The sequence below is a fragment of the Emericellopsis cladophorae genome (genome assembly GCF_022114955.1).
Source record: "Emericellopsis cladophorae strain MUM 19.33 chromosome Unknown NODE_8_length_656085_cov_119_647849, whole genome shotgun sequence".
Classification (NCBI taxonomy): domain Eukaryota; kingdom Fungi; phylum Ascomycota; class Sordariomycetes; order Hypocreales; family Bionectriaceae; genus Emericellopsis; species Emericellopsis cladophorae.
This window is the reverse complement of record NW_026250933.1, coordinates 206493-230644: the sequence shown is the minus strand read 5'-3', so window position 1 is coordinate 230644 and position 24152 is coordinate 206493. Positions and strand designations below refer to the sequence as shown.

Below are 24152 nucleotides of genomic sequence, written 5' to 3'. Positions count from 1 at the left end.
CATTGTCTCTGAGCAGCCAGTATGTCGTGCCCTCTACTGACCTTGACGTGTCCTGGACTGACTCCGGATCAGAAAGCCGAGCCTCAACCCGATATGACGATGCGTGGTGGTGAGGAGGCTGGTTGTGAGGTTTGCTGTGGACTTTGCGCTTGCCAGGAGGCTTGCTGTTAATTCAAATGGCATTCACGGCAGGGTATAGACCATCAGACTTACCCCTTTGCCAATGATTCCGTTATGGGAGCATTGTCCTGCTCCGTGTGAGCGAATCACCTGTATGTTTATGCATGTTGACCAAGACCGTCTCAAATAAGCATTGTACAGTGATATACAACGTATAATACACCTTTTCCTGCCCACGCATGGTGCGTCGCTCCGTTACCGCCCCGTGAACTTGGACCAAAGCTGCTCGGCAACGGTCTTCCCTTCCACAACGTCCTTCTCCTGGCGCTCCTCCTGCTTCTGCTTCTTTCTGGATTCGTAAAAGTCTTTCATGTTCCTCGCCACATCAGACTTGGCCTGCAAATCCGCCCGGAGCGCGGCCTCCTCCGCCGCACGCTCCGCCTCGGGCAGCTCCTGCAGTTTCTCGTCCCATTGCTTCTTCACCTCTTCAGACGGCTGGACGCGCGGTCCTGTTGGTCGTGTCGCAAGTCGCGGGATGACTGGGTCGAAGACGGGAACTGGTGTGCCGTCCTCGCGGGCCTTGTTGACTGCTGCTTCGTGGGCGAGAACGCGCTGGTAGAGGGCGTCGGCGTGCATCTGGATGTCTTCGTCGACGGCAGCCGGACGGTCCGCGACCGCGCCGTAGCCTAGTGCTCGTAGAAATCGCTACGAGAGTCAGTTCTGCCGCGAAAAACAAGCATAGTTGTACGGAAACCCACTGATTGTGTCTGATAGCATTTCTCAAACGCCCTGACCTGGTGCCGACAGAGCTGTGCTTGATCTGACCAGGCGCCATGCTTCATGCAATTGATCCACGCCTCTTGCGCCTCGGCGCAGTTCTCCATGGCGATTTTAGAAATCTGCTCCTTCCTCTGCGTGTACCCGTCTAAGACGCTGATCAATCTGTCGTGGTCGGTCATGGCGTCCGCCTCGACCTCTGCTTGCGGCCTGTACCCCTTCCACAAGTGCGCATATCGTCCATCTTGGTAGAGGGATTCGGCGGGGACCTTTGACTTTGCGTCGAAGTCTCCCTTTGTTTGCGCTTCGGCAACGGCTTTCGAGACTGTGGGATGTTGTACTGGGTGCGACGAGGATTGTCCCTGTGCTGGCGTTTGTTGATACCTGACGGGCGACTCCTTCTCAAGAAACTCGCGGAGTTTGGGATCGAGGTTTGAAACCGGGTCGGCCGAGGAGGAGCCTCCTAATATCGATGGCCACCATCCCATGTTGTCAGTGGGAGTGTAGAAATTGTAGGTGGTGAGGATGGGTCCGGAGCTACTGTCATTCTTGGAATTAGAAATCGAAGAATTCCGCGTTGCCGCGAGGTAGGGGTCCGGCGGGCGGAATGCCGCCCCCTCCACGGCCTAGCCCAATATAAAGATAAACAATTGAACTGCATCGTCATCCAGTATTAATGTACAAGTGAGTTGGTTTGTTTGAGGCATTTGGCATGGATATTCACGATAGCTCACTAGACTCGCTACAGGTCAGGTCTCCTGCTTGACGCATCGCGCAGTAGAGCCGTGGCGTACATCATGATCACGGTCACAACCACACGTCGACCGCACCATCCTTCCCAAGCTTGACGTCACAAAGCCCGTACACACATCCGTAGAAAGAGCACCTTGCTCGAATTTTGGTCGCATTGAACGCCGTCGTAGCTGTCATGAATCCTTTTATTCGCGATTGCATATACCACAATCAATGAAAAGCAGCTTCCGGTGCCCAGCCCGCCAGTGGGAAAAACGTTCCGATTGTTCCCCCCTGATGTATCACGCCTAAAATGCCACAAGAAAGCCCCATGATTTAGAACTTGCTGAACTTCTTGACCGCCTTGCCAGTTCGGGGCAGCACGCGCAGGACGTTGAAACGGACCTGACATCAGGGTTAGCATATCCGCTGGCATGGACACTCGCTCTGAGGGGATCACGCACGGTCTTGGAGAGAGGACGGCACTGGCCAACAGTGACCTGGTCACCCTCCTCGATACGGAAAGCGGGAGACACGTGGACGGCGAGGTTCTTGTGGCGCTTCTCGTAACGGGAGTACTTGGGGATGAAGTGGAGGTACTCGCGGCGGATGATGGCGGTACGGTGCATCTTAGTGGAGACAACGGTGCCGGTCAGGATACGGCCGCGGATGGACACGAGACCGGTGAAGGGGCACTTCTTGTCTGGAGGAGAAAATGTCAGCACGTCGCTCGTCCCGCTTGTTCGACAGCATCTCGAAAAGTCATTCGTTCGCCGAGCCCTGTGATTCCTCCCCTTCCGTACTGTTCCCCCCCTCTTGGTGCTCTCGAAGCCCTTTGCTCAAAAAGTTTCCATAAGTTGCTGTCGCTGATCGAACGTACCGATGTAGCTGCCCTCAATGGCGGTCTTGGGGGTACGGAAACCCAGACCAACATCCTTGTACCATCTGCGTCCGCCCTTGCCCGGTCGGGTGCTCTTGGCCTTGGTCTTGGTGTTCTGGAAGATGTGAGGCTGCTTCTGGAAAGCGCGCTCGGACTGGACGGTCAACTCGGTCGCCCTGGAGAGAAAAACGTCAGCATTTCCATGCTCTCGGAGCTCGATCGGTATGCGCGTGGACTGACATCTTGGATGATTTGCTGCCTGGCAAGAATTGGGCGTGTTGGGTGGAGTTGGCGAGACGTAGGTTGAGGTCGAGAGGTATGTTTTGCGAAAGTAGGGCAGTCACCGCACCAAAATTTGCGTGCACTTTCCCACCTTAGGGCTCACAAAAATTGGATTGGCTGCCTGGGGAGGGTGGAGCATACTCACGTGATCTTTGTTAGCTGCCGCGGGGGATGACTCAGCTGGTTGCCCCGAGGGGTACGTACCGCGAGGCCACTACGACGAAAAGGGAAAGTAAACAGACGCGGTCTATCTTTAACGAACGCGCCCGCAATCATCCTGACCCTCGTCGATTCGGCCGACCTATGCACTTTCACGACAAAACGACCGCAACCAGCGACCATGGCTCCCACGAAAGACGCGACAATGCCGCCGGTGCGGCGCGCTAGGAAGTCCATTGGAACATCTACATTCGGCCGGAAAAGCCTCGACAAGGAGAATGCGACAATAGACTTGGGCAGTGCCAGCGCAACAAATCGCAAGTCAAGGAGCAAGAGCATGGGCCCTGGCGGGCTAGATGCTTTGCAACAGGCCAGTGGTAACAGACGCGCGGTATGTTTGTCGTAATACTTGCTCGTATTAGAACGTAACTAACATACCACAAGTCTCTAGCTGCGCCCCTCAAGCCGCGGTCGATATTGAAACCCACCATCACGGCACTCCCAGAGATACCCTTACTCAAGAAGAAGCTTCTTCCCGATGCGCCAGCCAGGAGCAGTTCATTATCGTCGGCGAACGACGACTCTAGTAGATCAAAAATAGCCCTGCGTACAGAGGAGGAGCAACAGGCAGCTGCGCGAGAGCGAGACGAGCGTCAACGTCGCGACGCACGCAGAAAGTCACTGGCGAATCGCCGTGTATCGTTTGCTGCCGAAGCCACACTGCATACCTTCAGCATACCGGACTTTCAAGACACCACAGCATCTTCAGAGGCATCCAGACGCGCCTCCGCTAAGGCCGCAGCAGCAGCGGAATCCGATGAACAACCCGCAGTGGAACAAGCTGGAACATTGGAGGCCCACGGGGAAAGTCAGCAAACACGACGTCGGCGGAGCTCGGGGCTGCCACAATTTCACGACAGAGCCGACGATACAGCGACGACCTTGTACAGTTCTGACTCTGAACCGGCTGATGTGGTTGAGGAGATCGCATCCGATGAGGAGGAGGAAGTGGATTCGAACAGCGACTCTGCCGACGATGGGACCATGATGACTATGGTCACAGAGGAAGTGACCGGTACCACCAACGCGTCAGATCGTTCAGACCAATCTCTCGACTCAGAAGATGAAGCAGAGTCATCGACTCTCGACGAAGTTCTTCGACAAGCTGCTCATCGTGCTGGCATGCAGGACCTGACAGAATATCCAACGGCATACGGGCAAAATAACCACGACTATGAGGAAGACGACGACGAGGAAGTGATCCCGTCTTTTGGGTGGATCAAGAAATCAAGCGCACTGCCTACTGCAACTGCGGCTGCCAGCGGATCTGACCGCGCGACTCCTGATGAGACAGATTTTGCAGACGCACGTGATGGCGATACCCAAGCATCGCTAGGCATGGAGATGGATATGACATCAGCTATTGGAGGTGTCTTGAAGCCAATGCCTGTGGAGGAAGAAGAGACTGAGATGGACGAGGACATGTCCATGGACGTGACTAAGGTGATCGGTGGCATTCTCGGACAGAATCGAGTTCAGCCGGTAGACGACGTGCCAGAGGCAGAGGACGAGGAGCAGCCCGTGGAAGAAGCCACCATGGAACTCACCACAGCGATTGGTGGTATCCGTTCCGCACAGCATGACGACTACGAGACAGATCACGAAGGCCATGAAGATATGTCAATGGAACTCACAACGATATTGGGCGGCGTGCTGGGCAAGAACAAACGTCCTACAGCCACCAATACTGGAGCTGTTGCAGACGCGACAATGGATATGACCACCGGATTCGGGCGTATCGTCATAGAGAGCGATAGGCCAGAGAACAATGATGGGGAGTCCACCGTGGGAATGGATGTCACAACAGCTATTGGAGGTATCATAGGGTCTACCAATGGTGGATCTCCCATGCGCGATTTGGGTCGGAAGATCATGGTAGAGGAAGCCGATACACCTAATAGTCCGGGCAAGGCTATCCGGGCTGTTGTGTCACAGGCGCCGGCGAGCCGCTCAAGGTCACCACTGCGCCAAGACGAGAACGACGAGAACGCAGATCCTGGACAATGGGCGTTTGCTGGGCAAGGCCTTCGTCGTAGTATTCGACCGCCTACTGCTGTAGAAGTAGCGGCAGCCGCTCCTAGCTCAAGGACGCCATCGCCGGAGAAGTCAGCGACGCCACGCTCGCGATCACGCTCACAATCGACTTCACCGAGGAAACACGTCCCCGTACAGCAGCAACGCATCACACGATCTGCGACTAGGTCCAAGTCCAAGTCGGTATCTCCAGAGAAAGTTTCCCGGCAGCCTACTGCTGAAGTTCTTACCCCATCACCAACCGAAAGACCTCGCAGGCGATCCTCGATAGTTAGCAATGCTGTTGCAGGAACCCCGGTGTCTCAGGTGACATTGACTCCTCAGAGACCGCTAACTGGGGTTGGAGCCGATCGCAGCGGTCTCGGGTCACCCAAGGTCGCTGTTCTCCTCGACCGAAGGGAATCTCTAGGGAATGCTGCTACGGACTTCGTTCCACGGACAAGAGCAGTGACATTTCAGGACCCCCGGGACTTGGCAGAACAAGTCGACCGTGAGCGGCAAGAAGAATTCCATAAGGAAGATGACCACACAGCAGGGCAGGATTCAACATTCAACTTACGAGGGATGATCGACAGCCTCAGTCCCAAGCGAATGCCTCTCAAGGGTCGTAAAAGCCTTCACGTGGGCAGTGCAAATGGCCTGTTGGGCAAGCGGCCAGTCGAGCTGGATGACGACGACGACAGCGAGGCAGAACCTCGTGATGGCGTCAAGAGGCTGAAAGGCCATCAAGGCAGCCCTGTTAAGAACGTTCGCCTTCAGAATCCCCCGTCGAGGACCGAAACAACAGGTGGTCTGATGAGATCATCTCAGATGAACCTGGAGCAACCCGAGACGACACCACTTGTGTCATCTCCTGCAAAAAACGGCCAGTCCGAGATACCGAGACACCAGCTACGCTTCCAAGAAGCTGAGGAGGATCCTACCACAAGAGAGGTCGACTTCCACCACTCCCCAGTGAAAGATGCGGCGCAATTAGCGAGGGCAGCCGAGGAAGGCCGTATCCATCTTCAAGACTTCCTCAATATGACCTCGATCCGATTCATGGAATTGACGACGACGAAACGCCGCCACACTGCTGCCCCGGCCTCTTTCAAGAACGGGCACCCCGCTAGTGGCGAGGAGGACACGTCCCTTGAACGCTATGTGGTAGCCGGCGCGTGCACCGTTCCCACACTCGAACTGTACCAGCACTGCTGCCGTGAGCTGAAGAAGTATATCTCGAAGGGGCGACGGATTGTCAAGGACGTGGAAATCGATACCTTCAATGAGAATCCTCCCTTGTTCCGGGAATATGTCACAGCGACCCCGGATGTCAAGGCGCTGATGGACAGCCAATTCAAAAACGTCAAGACGCACGCTCGACTGCTCAGCAAAGCCAAGTGGTACGAATGGCGTATGATGGTGCAGGATGGGCTGAGGCAGGGGCTGTTCAAGATCTCGGAGGATATGGAGAGCGACGCGCAGCTTTTGCAGAAGCAGACCGATCTCATAGCGTCAGTGCTACCTGAGCTTGAAAAGCGCCACCAACGTCTCTCGGAAGAAAGTGCCGACCTCGAAGAGGTAGCGCAGCAACTGGCCGAGTCTGATCCTGCCGTTCTCGAAGCTACACGCGAAGACCTGACGGAGCTGGATCTGGACATTGCTCGCAAGAGGAAGATGATTGCTGATCTCCGTCAAGAATACGAGGAATCGGAGGCCGAGGTTCAACTGCTATCCGAGAAGAAGGATAGCTGTCTGGCAGAGATTAGTCAGTCGGAGAGGATCCGCGAAGCCTGCCGCGGTTGGACAAGTGCAGACATCGACACGTTCAGAGGTGTGTGTTGCAGCGTTCACTGCCATTCCGCCATCGCTAACAGTTTCCAGAACGGGTGGAGGCGATCGCACAAAAGCACGGCTGGGCAGTAACGGGCATCACAGGAACGAATCTCTCTATGGCCTACAAAGGCGAGGTCCAGTTGGATTTTGACACCGCGACCCTGCAATCCGCCTCTCCTGACTCGCGTCTCGAGATAAGGTACATTGGCGATCAAAAAGAATACAACGCTGTGGCCCAGACACCGGAAAAGGAAGCCGTCCTGCACTGTATTCGGAACCAGGTCCGAGCTATGGAGCAAGATCGCAGAAGTCTCGCCAAGGTGCTGTCACTTGTAGCCGCCGGATGGCACAAAGCACAATACGTTGGCTCGCAGTTGCGGAGGATAAACACAACCCTCCCCACGACAGTGGAGAAAATCTCAGGCACAAGCTTTCTGGTGAAGACGTCAATCCTCTTGGTGCCGCTAGAGACTCGAGTGGAGATTGTGCTCAGCTTGCACGGTCGCGACAGCTCGGAACGAGTCGACTTCGACATCCGTCCCGCCGCCAAGGTTGTCTATGGCGAACATTTCAACGAAGACAAAATCAACGAGTACCTCACCACTCGGCTGGGTGAATATGTTGGTGCACTTGAAGAGGATTGGAGCGATATTATTATTGAGCTACGCGACAGGCTTATCGCGAGAGGGCAGAAACAATGACGAACGAACATATGACACTGGTAACGAACTAATGATAGGAGTGGCTGATGCGGCGACTGGAGTTCAATGTAGCATGCAATAGCAGCATGTTGAGCGCTGCGATTGGTGAACGGAAATCACAAAGTGGCGTTTGAGTATTAACAGCCTTTGTTGGTCTCCTTGTTTTCCTTGCCGTTGCTGCTGCATGTTATGAAAGAAAGGAGCCGAGGCCACCTGAGTCTACACATCGCTCTGACCAAGTCGCAGTCACAACACGAACGCATCAACGCGTGAGCGTAACTTTGATCTCTCCTTGCTGAGCTCATAGTCTTTGCTTTCTCCGCTACATGGGCCGACATGATGCTCTTCGGCTCTATGTGCGCGGTCTTTGTCCGCCTTTGTGTCACTCTTCATGGCAATGCCAGTCGACATCTACACGCCTCGATGGTCATGGAGCGACCATTGATAAATAAGGCATGTCCCTTGTGTTGCGCCTTAATTCACATCAAGCATGTTAGGCAAACGAGTGTCATATGGTACGCATCGCATGACAAAGTTTGTTACGCAAAACACGTGCATCACGCAGTACTCACAGAGACATACTCCTCGTCATCACAGCTGCCTTTCACTCTGATTCGGAGTACGGTAACGAACTGATTCGCCGTCCGCGGCCATTGAAAATCTTAACATTGTCCTCCTCCCTTGGTGTAACTAACCACAGCATCTAACACAATAGCAACGATCGCTACCCTCACGATGAACGCGATATACGCACCAAAACCACCTGACCTGGATAGCTTCCAGCACAAAGTCTTCGACGCACTTGCGCTGACCATCATGTGGTCATACTACACTCTTGAATTTGGCTGGCACAAGGTCATCTCGTACGACTACCAGGCAGTTTCGTGGCGGATGTGGGAATCTACCCAGTCTACGCTGGCAGAATTCTTGACGATATCCGGATGCATGGAGTACCTCAAGCGATGCCTGGCTCACAGCCTTCGCAAGGTTGGCTACAGCAAGACACAGGGGACAATGCTTGTCCATGACTTGCAGAGGTCCTTGGGCAGTCTACTTTACGACACGCTGGAGAGCCTCCGCGTCGGCGCACGTCTCGCCAATCTTCTCGAATCTCTTTTGGAGGCCAAATTGCGGATGGCATGGGTGCTGTCTAGCACAATCGGCCTTCTCAAGCCCGTGTGGGAGACTATGTCCAGCATGGATATCAAGTGGCCTTTCATCAAGTTCCTGGAGAGCCTGAAGAGCAAAGACATTTATTTCTGGGAGGCCGTGTTCATATACGTTTGGTGCTCTGTCATGGTCCTCTCACTATCCTGCATCGCCATCACCTCGCTTCTCATGTTCCTGTTCTCGTATTACCGCCGGTTCTTTGTGTTCTACGACTCGTACTTGTTCTGCGACCCCCTTGCGAGAGCGATCACCGGCCTTGAGATTCCGCGCCACGCCATCGAGCACATCTACTATGTAGGGGACTTGCGCAAGAGCATGCCGTTGGAGGCCTTTCGACTACTAGCTGGGGGGTTGATCTACCTGAGTAAGACTTTCGCGCCCGTGGGCCATTGCCTCGAGACTTGGTGGGAGAAGTGGCAGCCAGCAGTCCCGCATGAGGATAATGAGGACGAAGTGCCAAGCTATCCTCCAAGTGATGCTACGAGCCCACTGATGTCTACTTACCCAAGCTACCCTCCTACACCATGTGTCGAGGATTGTGACAGCCAAGCCCCTGGCACAGACGACGACGAAGTTCCATTCTTCAGGCGCTGGGGCAATCAGCCCACCAGCGAGGTTGCTCAGGAGGCTCCTGAAGACAGCCTGACACCTGATTACGGCTACGGCGACCTTGGAAGATCTGGGAGATTCAACTACCGAGGTTCCACGAACGGTGCGACAGTTGATGCTGGGGATTTCTTGAGATCACCAGCCTGTGCCCTTAACTCGAACCAAATGGAGGCGGGCAGTAACCTCATCCACTCTCCAGAGGTTCCCGAATCAGAGTCAGAGGAGGGAGATAAAAACAGCACGATACACCACCAGAAACCATCGTTCTTCAAACATCAGGCTCCGACAGGCGAGGATGACAACAATGGTATTGGTGATGACGAACTTACCGACGAGGATGGCTCACCTGGCCCACATGGTTCAGGGGCCGCGACCAGGCAAAGTTCACCTACGCAAGCTGTGTCTGCACCTACGTTACAACGACCGAGTTCCATCCTTGCCGCCTCAGAGTCCCAAAGGGGTTCGCAGGTCTCACATGATGGGCCTCCTGCAAGACCCACGAGTGTGACTTGGGAAGAGCCCCTGGTATCTCCATCAAGCCCACCCAAGACACCGTCCCCGGAATGCGAGTTGCTACCCGCGGACCTATCCCCCGACGAGACTGCCCCAGCAGGACAAGACTTCAATACGCGCCTCGCTGCGTTTCGCAGAAATGGCGGCTGGGACGGCAAGAAAGACAAGCGGACTTTCATTCTTTGGGAAGCCAATGGACGCCCAATCACAGAAACGCCTGCATCTCCAGATGAAGAGTCCGATATTGCTTGTGACACGATGTGCGAGGATGCAGCCGTTTCTGAGGCTGCACCACTTTCTGAGGCCCGCGCTACTCCCGAGCCTTCAGACACCCCTGAGCTGGGCTTTGCCAAGTCTGGGGAAGTAGCACCATCTTCAACACCTCCCGTTGTTCCGGCCAATCATCATACGAACAATCAACAGGAAAGAATAGAAGGCGCTCGTGCTTCGGTAGGTCACAGCCCCGAAATACACCCTTCGACTACCCAAGCCGGACACGAATTGGAGCGATCTACAGATGTCGAATCACATAATGAATTTGGCAACGTGGAATCTGGGACAGCTTACCAGGAAGACGGTGATAATGTGTTCGCTATCACTAGGCGTCGTCTAGATTTGTCACCTGCGACTTCTGATCTGGCGATTCTGGAATGGGCTAAGATGTTTGACAAGCTCAACGAGATAGCAGGTCGCCCAATGATTGGAGGCGTCCTAGGGTCGGAGGAATGGTGGAAGACGTACTGGGAGACTAAGGACAGAGACGCTGCAACGAGGGCCGAGACGCTGCATGAAAAGACCGAGGTGGCCGGTAAGCCAGTATCGGGATCAGAAGAAGAAAACAAGACGGCAGATGCAAGCCCTGATGCCGTTACGGATACTGGCCGCATGTTGGGGGAACAGGAGGCTATGAGCAGCACTACTCAGGACACTGGAGCCTCCCCGAAGAGTCCCGAAGAAGCAACGGAAAGCGCCAGGCCCGGCTCTAGGCAAGCGGATGCGGTTGGTGATCGAATGCGTCGACTGATCAACCGAAAGACGGAGGCAAAGGCAGCAGAGTCAAAGGGCAAGCCCAAAAAGCTGGGAATTGCGAAGAAGGCAAGAATCCGGAGGTCTGCTCTCTGGGAGAAGCTTGGCGGCGTAAGACCACCCTCGACGCCCAAGACTGAGGCACAGCCTGCGGAAAAGTCACGATCAGCCGATGCCAGTCAAGATGCATCTGAGAAAGCTGCGGCTGAAGCAGAGCCTGGATTGCGGAGTGGGATTACTCATCAGGAGGAGGAGGAGGAGAGCAATCTCGAAACTGCGGACCAGATACATGTTCCGGAAGCTGAGGAGGGGAGGAAAGCTGAAGAGGAGAGGAAAGCTGAAGAGGAGGGGAAAGCTGAAGAGCAGAGGAAAGCTGAAGGCAAGAAGGTTGAAGAGGCCAGGCTGGTTGAAGAGTCCAAGGAGGCTGAAGAGGCAAAGAAGGCTGAGCAAACGAAGAAGGTCGAAGAACAGAGGGAAGCTGAAAAGGCTATGAAGGCCGACGAGGCCATAAAGGTTGAAGAAGCTCAAAGGAGGGCTGAGGCAGAGCGCGCCATCGCAGATTCTTCGAGGGCTGAAGAGGAGAGAAAGATTCAACAAGCTCAGGAAGCAGATCAAACAGGGCTAATCAATGCTCAACCGGACGACAGCAATATGCAATTTGAGGCCTCGGGAATGCAGGGTGTTGAAGCAACGTGGCAGACAGGCCAGCAACAGCCGGACGCCGAGGAGGCAGATATGTCGATGACCGACCTCCTAGGCTCTGGTCATCTCTACGATTTCGACATCCAAATGGGCGATATTGAGTCTGCTGGCCAGCCTTTCGATTATGTTGATAAGGATGAAGACGCACGTATGAACTCCCCGGAACCAGTGCCACTCATGGCGACACAGTCCGCGCCGATGCCCTTGACATCGACGCCCTCCACATCCATGCCCGGGATGCAGCAGGCTGGGAGCCACGGGATCGACATCCAGGTGTTGTCCAACGACGCAATCAAAGAAGGCATGATGTCAGTGTCTGGCAATGACTGGCAAGGCTTCTTCGACGAATACAATCGCCGTCGGCAGTTTGGGCTCATTGAAGACGACTACCCAAACGACACAGCTGACGAGGAGATGATGGACAGTGCATATGATGAGTGGTTCAACACTCCCCTTCCACAAAGACAATTCGAAGATCCATATGCGCTTTCTGATCAGCCACTGGCCTTCCCCCAACCGACCGCAGGACAGTTTGCAGAACCCCTTGCATTTCCAGAGGGCCTGGACCCTGCCATACGTCCAGAGAGCTTTGGACAATTGCACGATGGGCAGATGGAGATCGTTCAGGAGCAGCCCGATATGTTTTTCTTGGATCACACAACTCAAGACGCCAACGAAAGCCCAGATGTTCAGTTGTCACCACCACGCCCATATTTCTCCGAGACAAACGACAACAGCGACATCTCGTACACGGACCAGTTCCAGGCGGACTTTGACTACGCCAATCCTGGTGACGTGACCGGTGACTTTGGCCTTGGCGACGTCTTTGGGTCGGGTAACATACCATCATTCTCGGGAGAGACACCCAGCTGGCTTACCACCACTGACGATGAAGGTGAGCAAGATGAAGACGCGATACTGAAGATGCTGCCTTCGGCTACACCCCTCGAGCACTTCCAAAACTTTGATGAAGATCAATGGCAGGGTCCGGTCAATTGGACCGCGGCTTTGCCACCATCCGTTGGTATCCCTTCCCCTTTCCACAGACCAAATGTGCCGGAGCAGGTTCCCCAAGCTCTTAGTTCGCCTTCGCACATTCCATTCACGCCTGTACATCCAGCTCATCCTTACGGACATCAACCCGCAGTGCATGGTTCGGTGCCACCGTGGGAGCATATATCCCCCACCGCCCCTAACCGTGTTCCTCGACCCATAGCGCCAGTGGAGGCTACCCCTCCGGCTGGGTCAAACATAACGCCACTCTATGATCCGTTTGCTGGAGCATCTGCGCCTGGCCCTAGCACGCCATCGCCCATTAGGACACGGGCAGCGTCGAGGGCTCCAACCGGACCGAGCCCTTTGAGGAACTCATTCACTCCACATGCATTTTCATCGAGTGAACGAGACGATGCTTCGACCTCCGTTGAGGACCCGGAAGGCCATGATCACTCCGATCACTCTAAGAATGAACAGGACCAAAACCGGCTGAATCAGGACGACAACAGCTCCGCCAGTGGAAGCAGCCTCGATGAGCTGGTGGAGGAGGTCTTCGTGCAGGATCACGGGGAAAAATATACAGTGTACCGCCGACGACGGCGGGAAGCTCGTGTTCAAGCGAGGGCGGGAGAAACGACACCCACGCCGCAACGTCCCGATCCTTATCATGACCTTTCAGCGGAAGCTAGGTTTAATTTGCGGGATACCGCTGGCGATGACGAGCCTGACGAGCCACAGTCCATGGCAGACAACATAGCCGCCGCAGGAGCTGGTCCCCGAACTCGCTACTACGCTCAACCCACCACTGCCCCCGAGATTCCACCAGACAGGCGCGAGGAGATGGAGGAGCCAGAGACCTTGGACACGCAAGAACAGATCAACGCTCGCCGCAGGCTTCAAGCGAGAAGGTCTGGGCCTATGTCTACAACACAAGTTGCCCTAGCTTCTGGGTCGACCGGAGCCCCTGGGCATGTACAGCAACTCCAACAGACACAGCAAGCTCCGGAAAGACCTCGCCCATCGTCTCTGCATACCGACTTATCTCGGCTAAATTTCGAGGGTCTGCGGCTGCCGGGCTCCAACACTCCTTCGTCGTCTTCCCCCATTGGAAGCTTCTCCTTCAGTAATAACAACAACAACAACAACAACAGCTCCTCGCCATTAGCACCTCTTTTGGTTGGGTCATCGCCTGGAACACACCTGCTCTCGCAACAAACACCCACATCGACCCGGTCACCAGGGGGTCCCTCAAGACCAACGGCCACCGCGCCCGTGGAGGAGCGCCCTATGGCCACGCCTAATCGGCGAGGTCGAGTTAAGCCCCCGTCCGATCGGGAGGTTGAGTCGGCAAAGATGAACGCCATGGCTAAGAAGAAGTATACCAAGGAGGATGTACAAAAGATGATGGAGGAGGTTGATGCAGAGGACGAACAAGATGAAACACCAAGCTGCACCCCTCTGCAGCCTCACAACAATGGCAAAGCCCCCGTTGGGCCGCGTTGGTCGATTCAGCATGAGCACGAGTCGACGGGCCTCTCTGGCAATGCGCCTACCACACCGACTCCGGGGCCATCGTCGTCCACCACTCCCCAGCAAATCACCACGCCCGCCGGTGATCTTGAGGTCCAGACACCCTCCTCACCGGGGACTGGCACTTTAGGAGAGTCTGATGATCAACAAGAACCAGCAGATGAGCCTGGCACGCAAGATGGCCATGCCAAAGGCAAGAGAGCCATGGTTAAAGACGCCGACAAGATGGAGACGCCGAAGCAACCCAAAAAGAAGAAGTCGAGGAAGAAGAAGAAGAAGCAAAGGAGAGACTGAATTTGAGTGTGTCTATAGAATATAGATTCATCTGCACCACGTTGGAATCGTGGTTTGGGTCTCAGGATGAGCTGTGCGGGTTTGGATCTAGGTGCCATAGAATCTGCCCGAATTATGATACCAGGCGTTTGATTTTGTCTTGCTTAATGTCAGCAGCCACTGCATGATTACTTAACCTTGGTTCATCCTCTAGACGTGCGCGTGAGCCCTGTGGTGGTCGTGGTTTCGGTTTCCATCGGAGTGACTTGCGCCGGATCAGGCACTTCATCCACCTTCCAAGCTTCGTCCTCCAGCATCTCCCAATCCGGAGCTGCTGCATCGCCAATCAATTTCCTCTTGAGTTTATCCGCCAGCTTCAGCGGGCTGGGCAACTTGAAGCTCTTGATTAACTCCGTCCCCTCTGGTCCGCCAAGGAAGTAGTACATGGTGCCGTGAGAGTAGCGCCCTATCCATGTTGGACTTGATGAGTCTCTTCCCGCGCTGGCATTCTTGATCTTGATGGCTTCTGGGACTGGCAGGCTCGCAATCTCCGCGCTGTTGCGTTGTATGAGGAGGTTATATAAGTTGCGCCCTATCTGGCATACCTCGTCAAAGGGATTCTTCTCCCCTACCATGATCCCCTGGGTGCTGCATAGCCAAGCGATGTTGTAAGCGAGGAGAGCGACTCCTTCCAGGAAGTAGGAGTACGCGGCTGGGTCTTCCCTCAAAAGCTGCGGAAGCGGTTTGCTCACATACAGCGGGCGGGCATGGGGCAACGGCATTGCTGTTGGTTCGCTACCAGGGGCGAGAGCAGTGGGTGTCGTGGGGCCAGAATGCCCAGGAAACGGCAAGTCCGCATGGCGGTAAGAGTTCGAGAGGCTGAGTATAGTTGGAAACGGATAATCGCGGTGAGGAGGTGTTGTTTCAGCGGGCAGCCGAATAGAGAAGTAATACGTCGCAATCAGCAAGATGTGAACAATATGTCCTAGTGAGGTCGTGATCTGCTCTGGGCTCGAGCCTTTGAGGTGTCAGGATGATACATATATCCAGAGGACTATGAGACGAACGAAAAGGGTGACGTACTGTTCATCGAGACCAGATCTACCGCAGGCACTCGACCCACGTAATAGTCATAAGCGCCCCTGCTGCCCTTGCGAGCAACTCGCTTCAGACCATACAAGTTGGCCGCTTCAGCCCCGAGAAATGCACGCGTTCCAGCCATGCTCTCGGCAGATTGTGACCAGTTGAATCGTTTGGTGGCGATTGCTCGCTCTTGGTCTGTTATCAGCTTCGACCTGCGCTCTTTAGAGCCGTCGGCCATGGCGGCGAGGTCTGACTTGCGCCGGGATAACGCTGCCCTTCTCTCCTGTAGCTCAGCCCGAGCTGTCGAAATATCATTGCGAAGTTTGTTGGCGGCATCAAGTATCTTGGTTGTGTGCTCCTCAGTGATCATCTGTTGATGCTTCAGGGTGATAAGTTCCGCGCTGCTTGGCGCTGCTGGCTCCTTCAGCGAGTCCTGGAGCTGCTTGCGCAAGGCATCGGTCTCAAGAAGAACTTGTACGTGTCTCATTCGAGGCTCGTACAGTTGGTTGCGTCCGTCAGTAGCGCAAAGGAAAGGCAGGCGCTTCGGATCGTGGCCTCGACGACATATGTTGCATTCCATCGTCAGATCGCAGGGTCACACCCGTTGTGTTCGGTGGCATATGTAGGTGTGAGAAATTTAGTCAGACAGATTTGGCAATTACTGAAATGATCTTGTAGTGATAGCATTGGATTTTGGACCGATGCAAAGATTACCTAAGTAAGTTGGTAGATGAAGAGGACATGTGACCGTTAACATTGACCTGGGATTGTGATGTTGAGTGAAGAAGGGTGGCGTCACGAGGTGGTGTGAACGCTGGGCGGGCGCTGTGGCGGGCAATAGGCGCAAACCAGCGCTGTGGATACAGCATAGCGGTCCGTTATACGCGGAAGGCGCGAGCGTTCGGACGTGACGCGCATTCTTCCTGCGCCGAGCAACCTGTGAATTGGGCACCTCTCATCGTTTTCCACTCCATGGCCTCGTCCTCTTTCACTTTCATACGGTACTACCTATGGTTTGGTGTCCACTGAACGTCATATGCCGTTGACAGTACGATGGAGCCCCGGTCCGAAACAGCGAGCGGCGAGCATTCGCCCAAAAGCAAGCTACAAGACGAAGAAGAGTCGCCGTCGCTACCTGAGGTGCCCGAGGTGCTAGAAGCTGGACCCCAAGCAAACGGAATTAAAGTTGCCGACAAGACACCGGAGTCAGATAATGTCGCGAGTGGCAGAACCTCCAAAACACCCGATTCACCTGACTTGCCTGCCGTCTTTGATTGGGACGACTTTGAGAGGCGGTACGAAGACGCACTGGAGCAGGCAGACGCACGTGAGAAGGAGATCCTGAAAGAGGCAGAGGAGCTGTCTAGAGTAGGCCGACCTTAATCTTCTTTGACAATCCGAACTGACCTCAGTCCAGTATTTCCAAGCGTGGGCCTCCGCGGCGTCTTCACACGACGATGAACGCGCAGTGAAGAGACTACAGACACGCAGACGCTACGTCAACTTGTCAGAAACTGCAATGGAGCGTAAACAAGACCACTGTAAGGAAATGCTTCTATGTTCCGCACGGAGATATGCTCATCCTTCAAGACGAGCAGGTTGTCCAAGCGTTCGAAAGCGCGCTGGCACTTCTAAGGAATTGATTCACCCCACCCAACGCTCGCCACAGCACTGTTCAGTCGCCGCAGTACCGCTCAATAATATCGGGGCACCTCTTTCCTTGGTGTCTGGATTTTGCACGGAGTATTGCGAGAGAAACTGAAGTCCCGGGCTGAGAGCTCTGGCTTGTCGCGTGAGCGCGTGCACGTGACGCGTTCCAAGCTCGCGCCTGGCGGCACTCAACCTGACGCCGTGCGCATGGACTGCGGCGACCAATTTCAACCATTACCATGTCATCGATCCAAGCACCCAATATTGCTCAAGTTAGTCATCTCCCTCAAGACGACAGACGAAGACTAATGACATAGCATGAGCTTAGTGCCTTTTTCGAATCTCATTTCTCAGACCCGGCTGTCGCCCATTTTGAGGGTACATTTGTGAAGCCTTCGGCTGTCGACGCCACTAATCATCAGGAAGATGATTGGGCAGAAGAAGAGCAAGATGATCTAGGCTACTATAATGATGGCGTCAAGCGGACTTTAACAAATGCTCAAATAGAGATGTTCCGACATTCGGAACTCAAAACTCTCCGTCGACAACTGGAGAAGGATGCCGCAAAAGCAAAGAACCAGACAAATAGCACAGCTGCTGAGGATACGGATGTTCGGACAGACTCGACGCAGCTGAAGGAGGCAGATCTGCCAACAAATTTCAGAAGCAGCAAAAAGCGAAAGAAGACCCGGAAGCCAGCTGAGCCGAAGCCGGATCTACGCAAGCGAACGTGGGATGTGGTCGACAAGGGCTTGGACTCGCTCGAGTACGATTGACGATTGACTTTTCGCGGCGTTTTGGGGCAAGCAGACCCTCACTCTTGAAGTTGAACAAATGGTTCGATTTACCGCATGTAAGCCTCCTTCTCCATTTCTTCTCTTTGATATGATGAAAACCATTCGTATCGTCATCCTTAGTCGGATCGAGGTTGAGGATGGAGGAAGCACTAGCTTGTCTAGTGTTGACGTCCTTGCAGCCACGACATGTCGAGCAAATAATCTTCTCTCTGAAATTACTCTGTCTACCATTCAAGCTACACATATACTTTGGGGTCTGTTGACTGACGGCGCACAGGGTCAATGATTTTCTGAAACCAGTATTGATTCCGTGTTGGGTGGCATAGCGATGGCGTTCCAGACTCTTTCATTAGTTCGTCCCGAAATCAACTAGGCCGGCACCATATTCTGCTGCGACTGCACCTTAATTAGTGCTTGACATGTACCTGTTGTGAAGTTAATGGCTTTATTTAGAAACAGCTTGCGAGGCAAAGGGCTTGGGAATAGTGCCATCTGACCGCCGCAGACCTGCATTTCAAATGTGAAGGGACCAGACTTTGTTAGCCCAGTGCCAGTCGGCTAGCGGCGGAAATAAATTGCACAGCTAAGGTACCTTACCTTATGATATTCAAGCCTCGCAATTGCTTCCGAGCTTGATCAGTTGATATAGAAGCCACTGGAGGGCGAGACCGTTCTTATCTACTTATCAATGGGCTTATCGGTGTAATCACGTCTTGGCACTGGGCCGCCCTGTCCCTCCCTCAGTTCAGCCCCTCCACCTGGTCAGGCCAAGGTGACTGTTGTGCCCGGTGGAACTCGAGCTGCATTCGTTGACCACCCTTCCATCACGTTCATTGCCAGCATTTGCTCATCCAACGCGGGCTGCGATCGGCCGTGTTCGCTGAACATATTGTATAGCAGCACATCACGCGGTGTAGCGCACAAATTTTAATACACGACGTGAATCATCACCGCTGGTGCGCGCCCCTCCGACGACTGCGATTGCCCTCTTCCAACCAACACAACAACCCGCCTTAAAACGACCCTGCGTCGCCGCTGCGCGACGCCCACCCGACAAGATGGCGCGGGTCTACGCCGACGTCAACCAGAGCATGCCTCGCAGCTACTGGGACTATGACAGTGTTAACATCAGTACGTGCTCGCGCGTCCCGCGTGCCCTCCAAATTTGCCAATTAGACTGACCCCGCAAATTAGGCTGGGGCGTCCTCGAGAACTACGAAGTCGTCAGAAAGATCGGTATGTTTGGGTTCCTCGTACTGTTCTCCCCTGCCTGCATCGGCGTGATCTGTGCAGGCAGGGTGCCGACATTATTTACGTGGGGTCATCCCGCTGACGCAATTCGGAACAGGTCGGGGAAAGTACTCAGAAGTCTTCGAAGGAATCAACGTCGTCAATTATCAAAAATGCGTCATCAAGGTCCTCAAGCCGGTTAAGAAGAAGAAGATCAAGCGTGAGATCAAGATCCTCCAGAACCTGGCCGGGGGTCCCAACGTGGTTGCGTTGCTGGACGTCGTACGGGACTCACAGGTGGGCAAAGAACAACGTACGATCAAGGAAAAACTCGACTAACTCGTGGGTAGAGCAAGACGCCGTCTCTCATATTTGAATATGTCAACAACACCGACTTCCGAAGTCTCTATCCCAAGTTCAACGACGTCGATGTCCGCTTTTATATCCTCGAGCTCCTGAAGGCGCTGGACTTCTGCCACAGCAAGGGCATTATGCACAGAGACGTCAAGCCACACAACGTCATGATCGACCATGAGAACAGAAAGGTCCGAATTTACTTCAAATCTAGCGAAGTATTCCTATGCTGACCAAAACAGCTACGCCTCATCGACTGGGGTCTGGCCGAGTTCTACCACCCCGGGACTGAATACAATGTCCGTGTTGCGTCGCGCTACTTCAAAGGACCAGAGTTGCTGGTGGACTTTCAAGAATATGACTACAGCCTCGACATGTGGAGTCTGGGAGCCATGTTCGCATCTATGATCTTCCGCAAAGAGCCTTTCTTCCACGGCCAAAGCAACTCTGACCAGCTGGTCAAGATTGCCAAGGTGCTCGGCACCGATGATCTCTTTGACTACCTCGACAAGTACGAGATTGAACTAGATACCCAGTATGACGACATTCTAGGACGTTTCCAGAAGAAGCCATGGCATAGCTTTGTCACGTCGGAGAACCAGCGTTTCGTCTCCAACGAAGCGATCGATTTCCTCGACAAACTCCTTCGCTACGATCACCAGGTAACCAATGCTCTTTGAGTGGTATCTGCGCCCATTGCTGACATAAATGCAGGAACGACTCACTGCGAAGGAGGCCCAAGGACATCCCTACTTTGACCCCGTCCGCGACACTGAGGCATTTAAGCAAAGCCTGACGAGCACAAACGGATCTGCGAGCAAGGCCTAGAAGAAACCCGCCGCTGTGGTCTCTAAGTCGGGAGGAAGCGCCTCGACTGTGCCGTCTACCCTGCCGCCACTCAATCTTCCCAACCCTTCCCCCATGGAGTTGGGCTGAATGTGAAGATTTTGGCACCGTTATCCTTGTCGCCAACAACGCGAAATTGTAGCGTGCAGCTACGTGATACTACAAATGGCCGGCGTTTGCCACCTGAATCATTTTGTAGTATCTTCTTCTGGCGGTGCAGACGAAGAAACCCACGAGCAGCATCCTCTTCCAAATCCGAAGCTCAGACGCTGTCTAGCCCGAAACCAGAAATACGCATTGTGTCACGGACGAGGCAGCACAGGACAAGGTATTATCGGGGCGTTCTGGACACCGGCGCAGCGAAGGTTCGGCCACTGAGGGCAAGCTTCAGGTTTGTCGGTTCTTACAGGAATGGTTTTTTTATTATTATTGCTATTGGTGAGTGGTCGTGCGGTCACTGGAGAAAGCGTTCAATACATGATTTTCAACATCCTCTTCATGCCGGATTGTCAGCGTATGTTTAGTAAAAGATTGGTTGCTTTATTGTAAGCACGTGAAACAAAAGTCTGTCTCGCATCGATACCCGTCCACGCCACAAGTTCTCTGCCCTTTACTAGGGTCCTGCGCCATGCTGGTAGGCACGCGGTCTCGTTTCCCTTTCTTTCTGATTGGTGTACGATACACCTCTGTGGTGAGGATACTAGGTTTCCAATTACTCTTGATGGGCGTGACGCCTTTTCTGCCTCCCAGTACCGCGCTGTGGCCAACAAGAGGTGATGACACATCGCTGCGAAGCAGCTCGTCCTCCTCGGCATCGGCTGTTGATAGCAATGATACGAGAGATTGTCGAGATGAAGAAGCACCCTTCGTCTTTTTGATCGTACGATGTCGGGGGGTAGATGGTTTCGCTAAGGATAGGCGCTTGAGTCGCCGTGACGGACTTGACGATGCAACGTCTGAGTCGCGAGAAGGCATGAGGTGGTTGGGCTCCATGCCAGGTTCCAACGTTTTCTCGGGGTTTGGAGACACCACAAGAGGGGGTAGCTGTGACCGCGCCGTATCTGGGTCTTCAAGCTCATCTGTTAAGAAGGGAGGCGGGTCGTCAGAGTCGAAGATGGTCTGCTGTAGACCGTCTCCGTTGGTTTGAAGTTGTGGTGGGAATGAATCGGGCTGCGCTTCGGCAGCAGGCCCAACATCCGCATCCTTAATTACCTCGGCATCAACGGTGGGAGCTTTGTCGTTCTCCAAGATAGTATCCTGTGCTCCTGAAGTAGTCTCGGTATCTTCAGCTTCAGTGACATCAGCTGCAGCAAATGTTACATCCTCTATCGTGAGTTCACGCAGCTCGGGAGTGCCGTTCAACATTGTCTCAATGTCATGCAGATGCTCCGCGTCTGGCTCAATGAGCGGTGTCGAGTCAACCGGAGTTTTCAACAATGGTGCTTGCGGCAGTTCCTCTTCCGGGATAGCCAACGACTGTCTCGGTCTGCCCCTTTTGCGTTTTGACACCTGCTCAGATGGCGGTGGAAGATCAGGCTCAACTTCTGGCCCAGTAGGTAAAGATGCCGCATTGGTTTCACTGCCACTGCTGATGTTGACTGAGAGTGACTGGTTCTTCCTTGGTCGGCCCCGTCTCCGGCGAGCTGGAGACCTACCGGTTTCCAGAGTGGCATTGCTCGGCTCGCCAGCCGGCGCATTGTTGGCTGACCTGGAGCTTGTGTCCTCGTTCTCTGTGGCCTCATCAGGTCTTTGGTGGTCCGCCAGATCTTGGTCTGCCACGTTGTCGTCAGGTGGAACCATAGCCATCGAGCTCGCAGATTCAGCACCTTGGCTCACGGACGTTTCCGCTGCAATGGGTGTATAGCCCGAAGGCGAGTCAGGTCTCGACGGGGGAACTGCTGGATTTGTAGGTTGAGTCAAGTGGCTCGTGTCTGACCCAGAGGCGTCACATGGCGATTGGCGTGTATTCGCGTCTAAAACAGACAGAGGCTCAGACTCGGAATCAGGAATGGTCATTCGCTCGACAGAGACATCTTTATGTCCCATGTCCACATATGATGCTTCCTGACTGGACTCGGGAGGCGTTGGGGGGGTTGAATCGTCTGGTATGTCTTCAACATGTTGGTACTCGTCGCAGCGAACTCGCGTCGGAATAGCAATCACGAAGCAAGACGACCCGACCAGATCACCATGTATAGCGCTTGCGTTGCAGTCGCGGTACTCTTCGGGGTCTTCATTGTTGCCAGCGCCCCTTGTCGCTTTCAGCTCGATAGCGTTGGGCTCTCGCCTGTTACACTCGGAATCGCCAGTGTTGCCACTCCTCAGAGCGATGTCAATGACATCTTTGCTTTCTCGCTCCTTGCGCTTGGGCCACGCGACCTTGCCCAGGAACTCAACTTGTCTTCGTCCTCTCCCCGATCGACGGAGGCTTTTTGAATTCGCATGTACATCGTCCTCTGCGGAGTTCTGGTGCCCACCCTCGACCATATTTCCATTGATATCTGGGACAGGCTTGGGCTTGGAGGGGGATTGTGCGCGATTGTCCATGACCCGTCTTGGTTTCGAAGATGCATCTTTCCGTAAATTTTGAGTAGTATCCGCCGCCCGGGTCTGCATAATTGGTTGATGCGGTTTGCTTGCAAGTGCATATTCCGCATGTGATCCTATGCCATTTGTCTTGAGATTATCAGGGTTCTCGTCAAGTCCAGTACCGGAGCCTGCGTCCCGGTCGGTGGCAGACACCCGACCATCTTCATCAACGTTTGGCATCGCCATGGCTCTGCGCGATTGCCCCATTGTGCTCTTCCGTCTTCTCGGATAGGGCACCCAGTCATCTTCGTCGCCGGCCTCGGGTGCCCAGATCGATGTTGCCCCGAAGTCTTTCGCGGATTTTGCAGGTCGACCTTTCCGTGGCTTTGGCTTTTGCATGGTATGCTTTGGTCGGCGTTTTTCCGATACCGATGAAGCAGTTTCGAGCCCTCCCAAAAAAACACTGTCCGCCTGTTGAGTTGCAACAGCTGGCTGGTCGCCCCAATCGTCGGATATGTCGCACAGAAGGACGCCCTCGTCCTTGTCCTCGCACTCATCTTCGCCTGAATCGTTCTCCATTCCGAGATCAGTGTCGTATCGCATGTTTCTGAGGTGGCCACGGTCGACAACAATCGCTCCTGTACTGAGGTCCAGCTCATCGCCCACGTCCTCAAAGTCCCGGCTGTATTTGGCGATAATCCCAGCCATCGCTTGCTCATATCGCGTCATAGCTCGCGCTCGCTTCCTTTCGAGAACATAGTCGGGGTGTCGCATCTCAGACACCTCCTCCGGTTCCAGCTCCAACTCGTCGCCTTCATCTTCATCACTTGGGTCCCTCTCGTCGTAGGGATCATAGGCGGTCAGCTTTAGTCGCTTCGCCGGTGGTGAGTCCATCGTGCGACATGAGTAGCGGTCCCACACAAACGGCTTTGCAAAGTCCGAAAAAAGTCCAGTTTGGATCCTGCCATTGAAGACGAGTGAAGGGGCGTGAGTTGTAAAATCATGGGCGGTTGGACAAGCAACGACGCGAAAATACGCGGGTGAACAAGGGGCAGGCGCGTTAAGAGGTTGCAGTAGCCTCCTTCCTCATAACGTCACGCCAGTGGGGCGGCGCTCCCCAAGCTCCAACTCAGAGTCTCCGATTCGGTCAACTTTAGGCAGCTCCTCCAGCTTGAAGCCACCCGAAGTTGACCTCTTCCTACACGCGTCACCATCCTACAAATCGCTGACACGCGCCTTCAACCCGAACGTTTCTATCGTTTATTGACAATTTGGAAGCACGCG

General features: G+C 54.2%; 6 protein-coding genes across 6 annotated transcripts; 3 read left to right on the top strand and 3 right to left on the bottom strand.

The window, feature by feature from the left end:
* Positions 1 to 375: 375 nt before the first annotated feature.
* J7T54_004335 (uncharacterized protein) lies at positions 376 to 3067 on the bottom strand (the record flags this gene model as incomplete). Its single annotated transcript, XM_051504242.1, has 6 exons — positions 376 to 825; positions 879 to 1437; positions 1973 to 2034; positions 2094 to 2332; positions 2510 to 2685; positions 3054 to 3067. 6 exons carry the CDS (start codon positions 3065 to 3067, stop codon positions 376 to 378), a joined length of 1500 nt encoding a protein of 499 aa, XP_051364164.1.
* Positions 3068 to 3131: 64 nt separating this feature from the next.
* On the top strand, positions 3132 to 14400 carry J7T54_004334 (chromosome segregation protein; the record flags this gene model as incomplete). Its single annotated transcript, XM_051504240.1, has 8 exons — positions 3132 to 3341; positions 3395 to 6857; positions 6908 to 7479; positions 7807 to 7829; positions 8135 to 8202; positions 8276 to 12604; positions 12797 to 13484; positions 13830 to 14400. 8 exons carry the CDS (start codon positions 3132 to 3134, stop codon positions 14398 to 14400), a joined length of 9924 nt encoding a protein of 3307 aa, XP_051364163.1.
* A 182-nt stretch (positions 14401 to 14582) lies between these two features.
* On the bottom strand, positions 14583 to 15949 carry J7T54_004333 (uncharacterized protein; the record flags this gene model as incomplete). The annotated part of the gene is made up of 2 exons (XM_051504239.1): positions 14583 to 15397; positions 15463 to 15949. The coding sequence occupies 2 exons, from the start codon at positions 15947 to 15949 to the stop codon at positions 14583 to 14585; spliced, it is 1302 nt and encodes a 433-aa protein (XP_051364162.1).
* Positions 15950 to 16515: 566 nt separating this feature from the next.
* J7T54_004332 (uncharacterized protein) lies at positions 16516 to 17888 on the top strand (the record flags this gene model as incomplete). Its single annotated transcript, XM_051504238.1, has 2 exons — positions 16516 to 16830; positions 17430 to 17888. The coding sequence occupies 2 exons, from the start codon at positions 16516 to 16518 to the stop codon at positions 17886 to 17888; spliced, it is 774 nt and encodes a 257-aa protein (XP_051364161.1).
* A 1079-nt stretch (positions 17889 to 18967) lies between these two features.
* J7T54_004331 (uncharacterized protein) lies at positions 18968 to 20321 on the top strand (the record flags this gene model as incomplete). The annotated part of the gene is made up of 6 exons (XM_051504237.1): positions 18968 to 19040; positions 19104 to 19145; positions 19258 to 19436; positions 19490 to 19684; positions 19736 to 20155; positions 20208 to 20321. The coding sequence occupies 6 exons, from the start codon at positions 18968 to 18970 to the stop codon at positions 20319 to 20321; spliced, it is 1023 nt and encodes a 340-aa protein (XP_051364160.1).
* Positions 20322 to 20952: 631 nt separating this feature from the next.
* Positions 20953 to 23762, bottom strand: J7T54_004330 (uncharacterized protein; the record flags this gene model as incomplete). The annotated part of the gene is made up of 4 exons (XM_051504236.1): positions 20953 to 20970; positions 21093 to 21157; positions 21224 to 21733; positions 21995 to 23762. The coding sequence occupies 4 exons, from the start codon at positions 23760 to 23762 to the stop codon at positions 20953 to 20955; spliced, it is 2361 nt and encodes a 786-aa protein (XP_051364159.1).
* Positions 23763 to 24152: the final 390 nt, after the last annotated feature.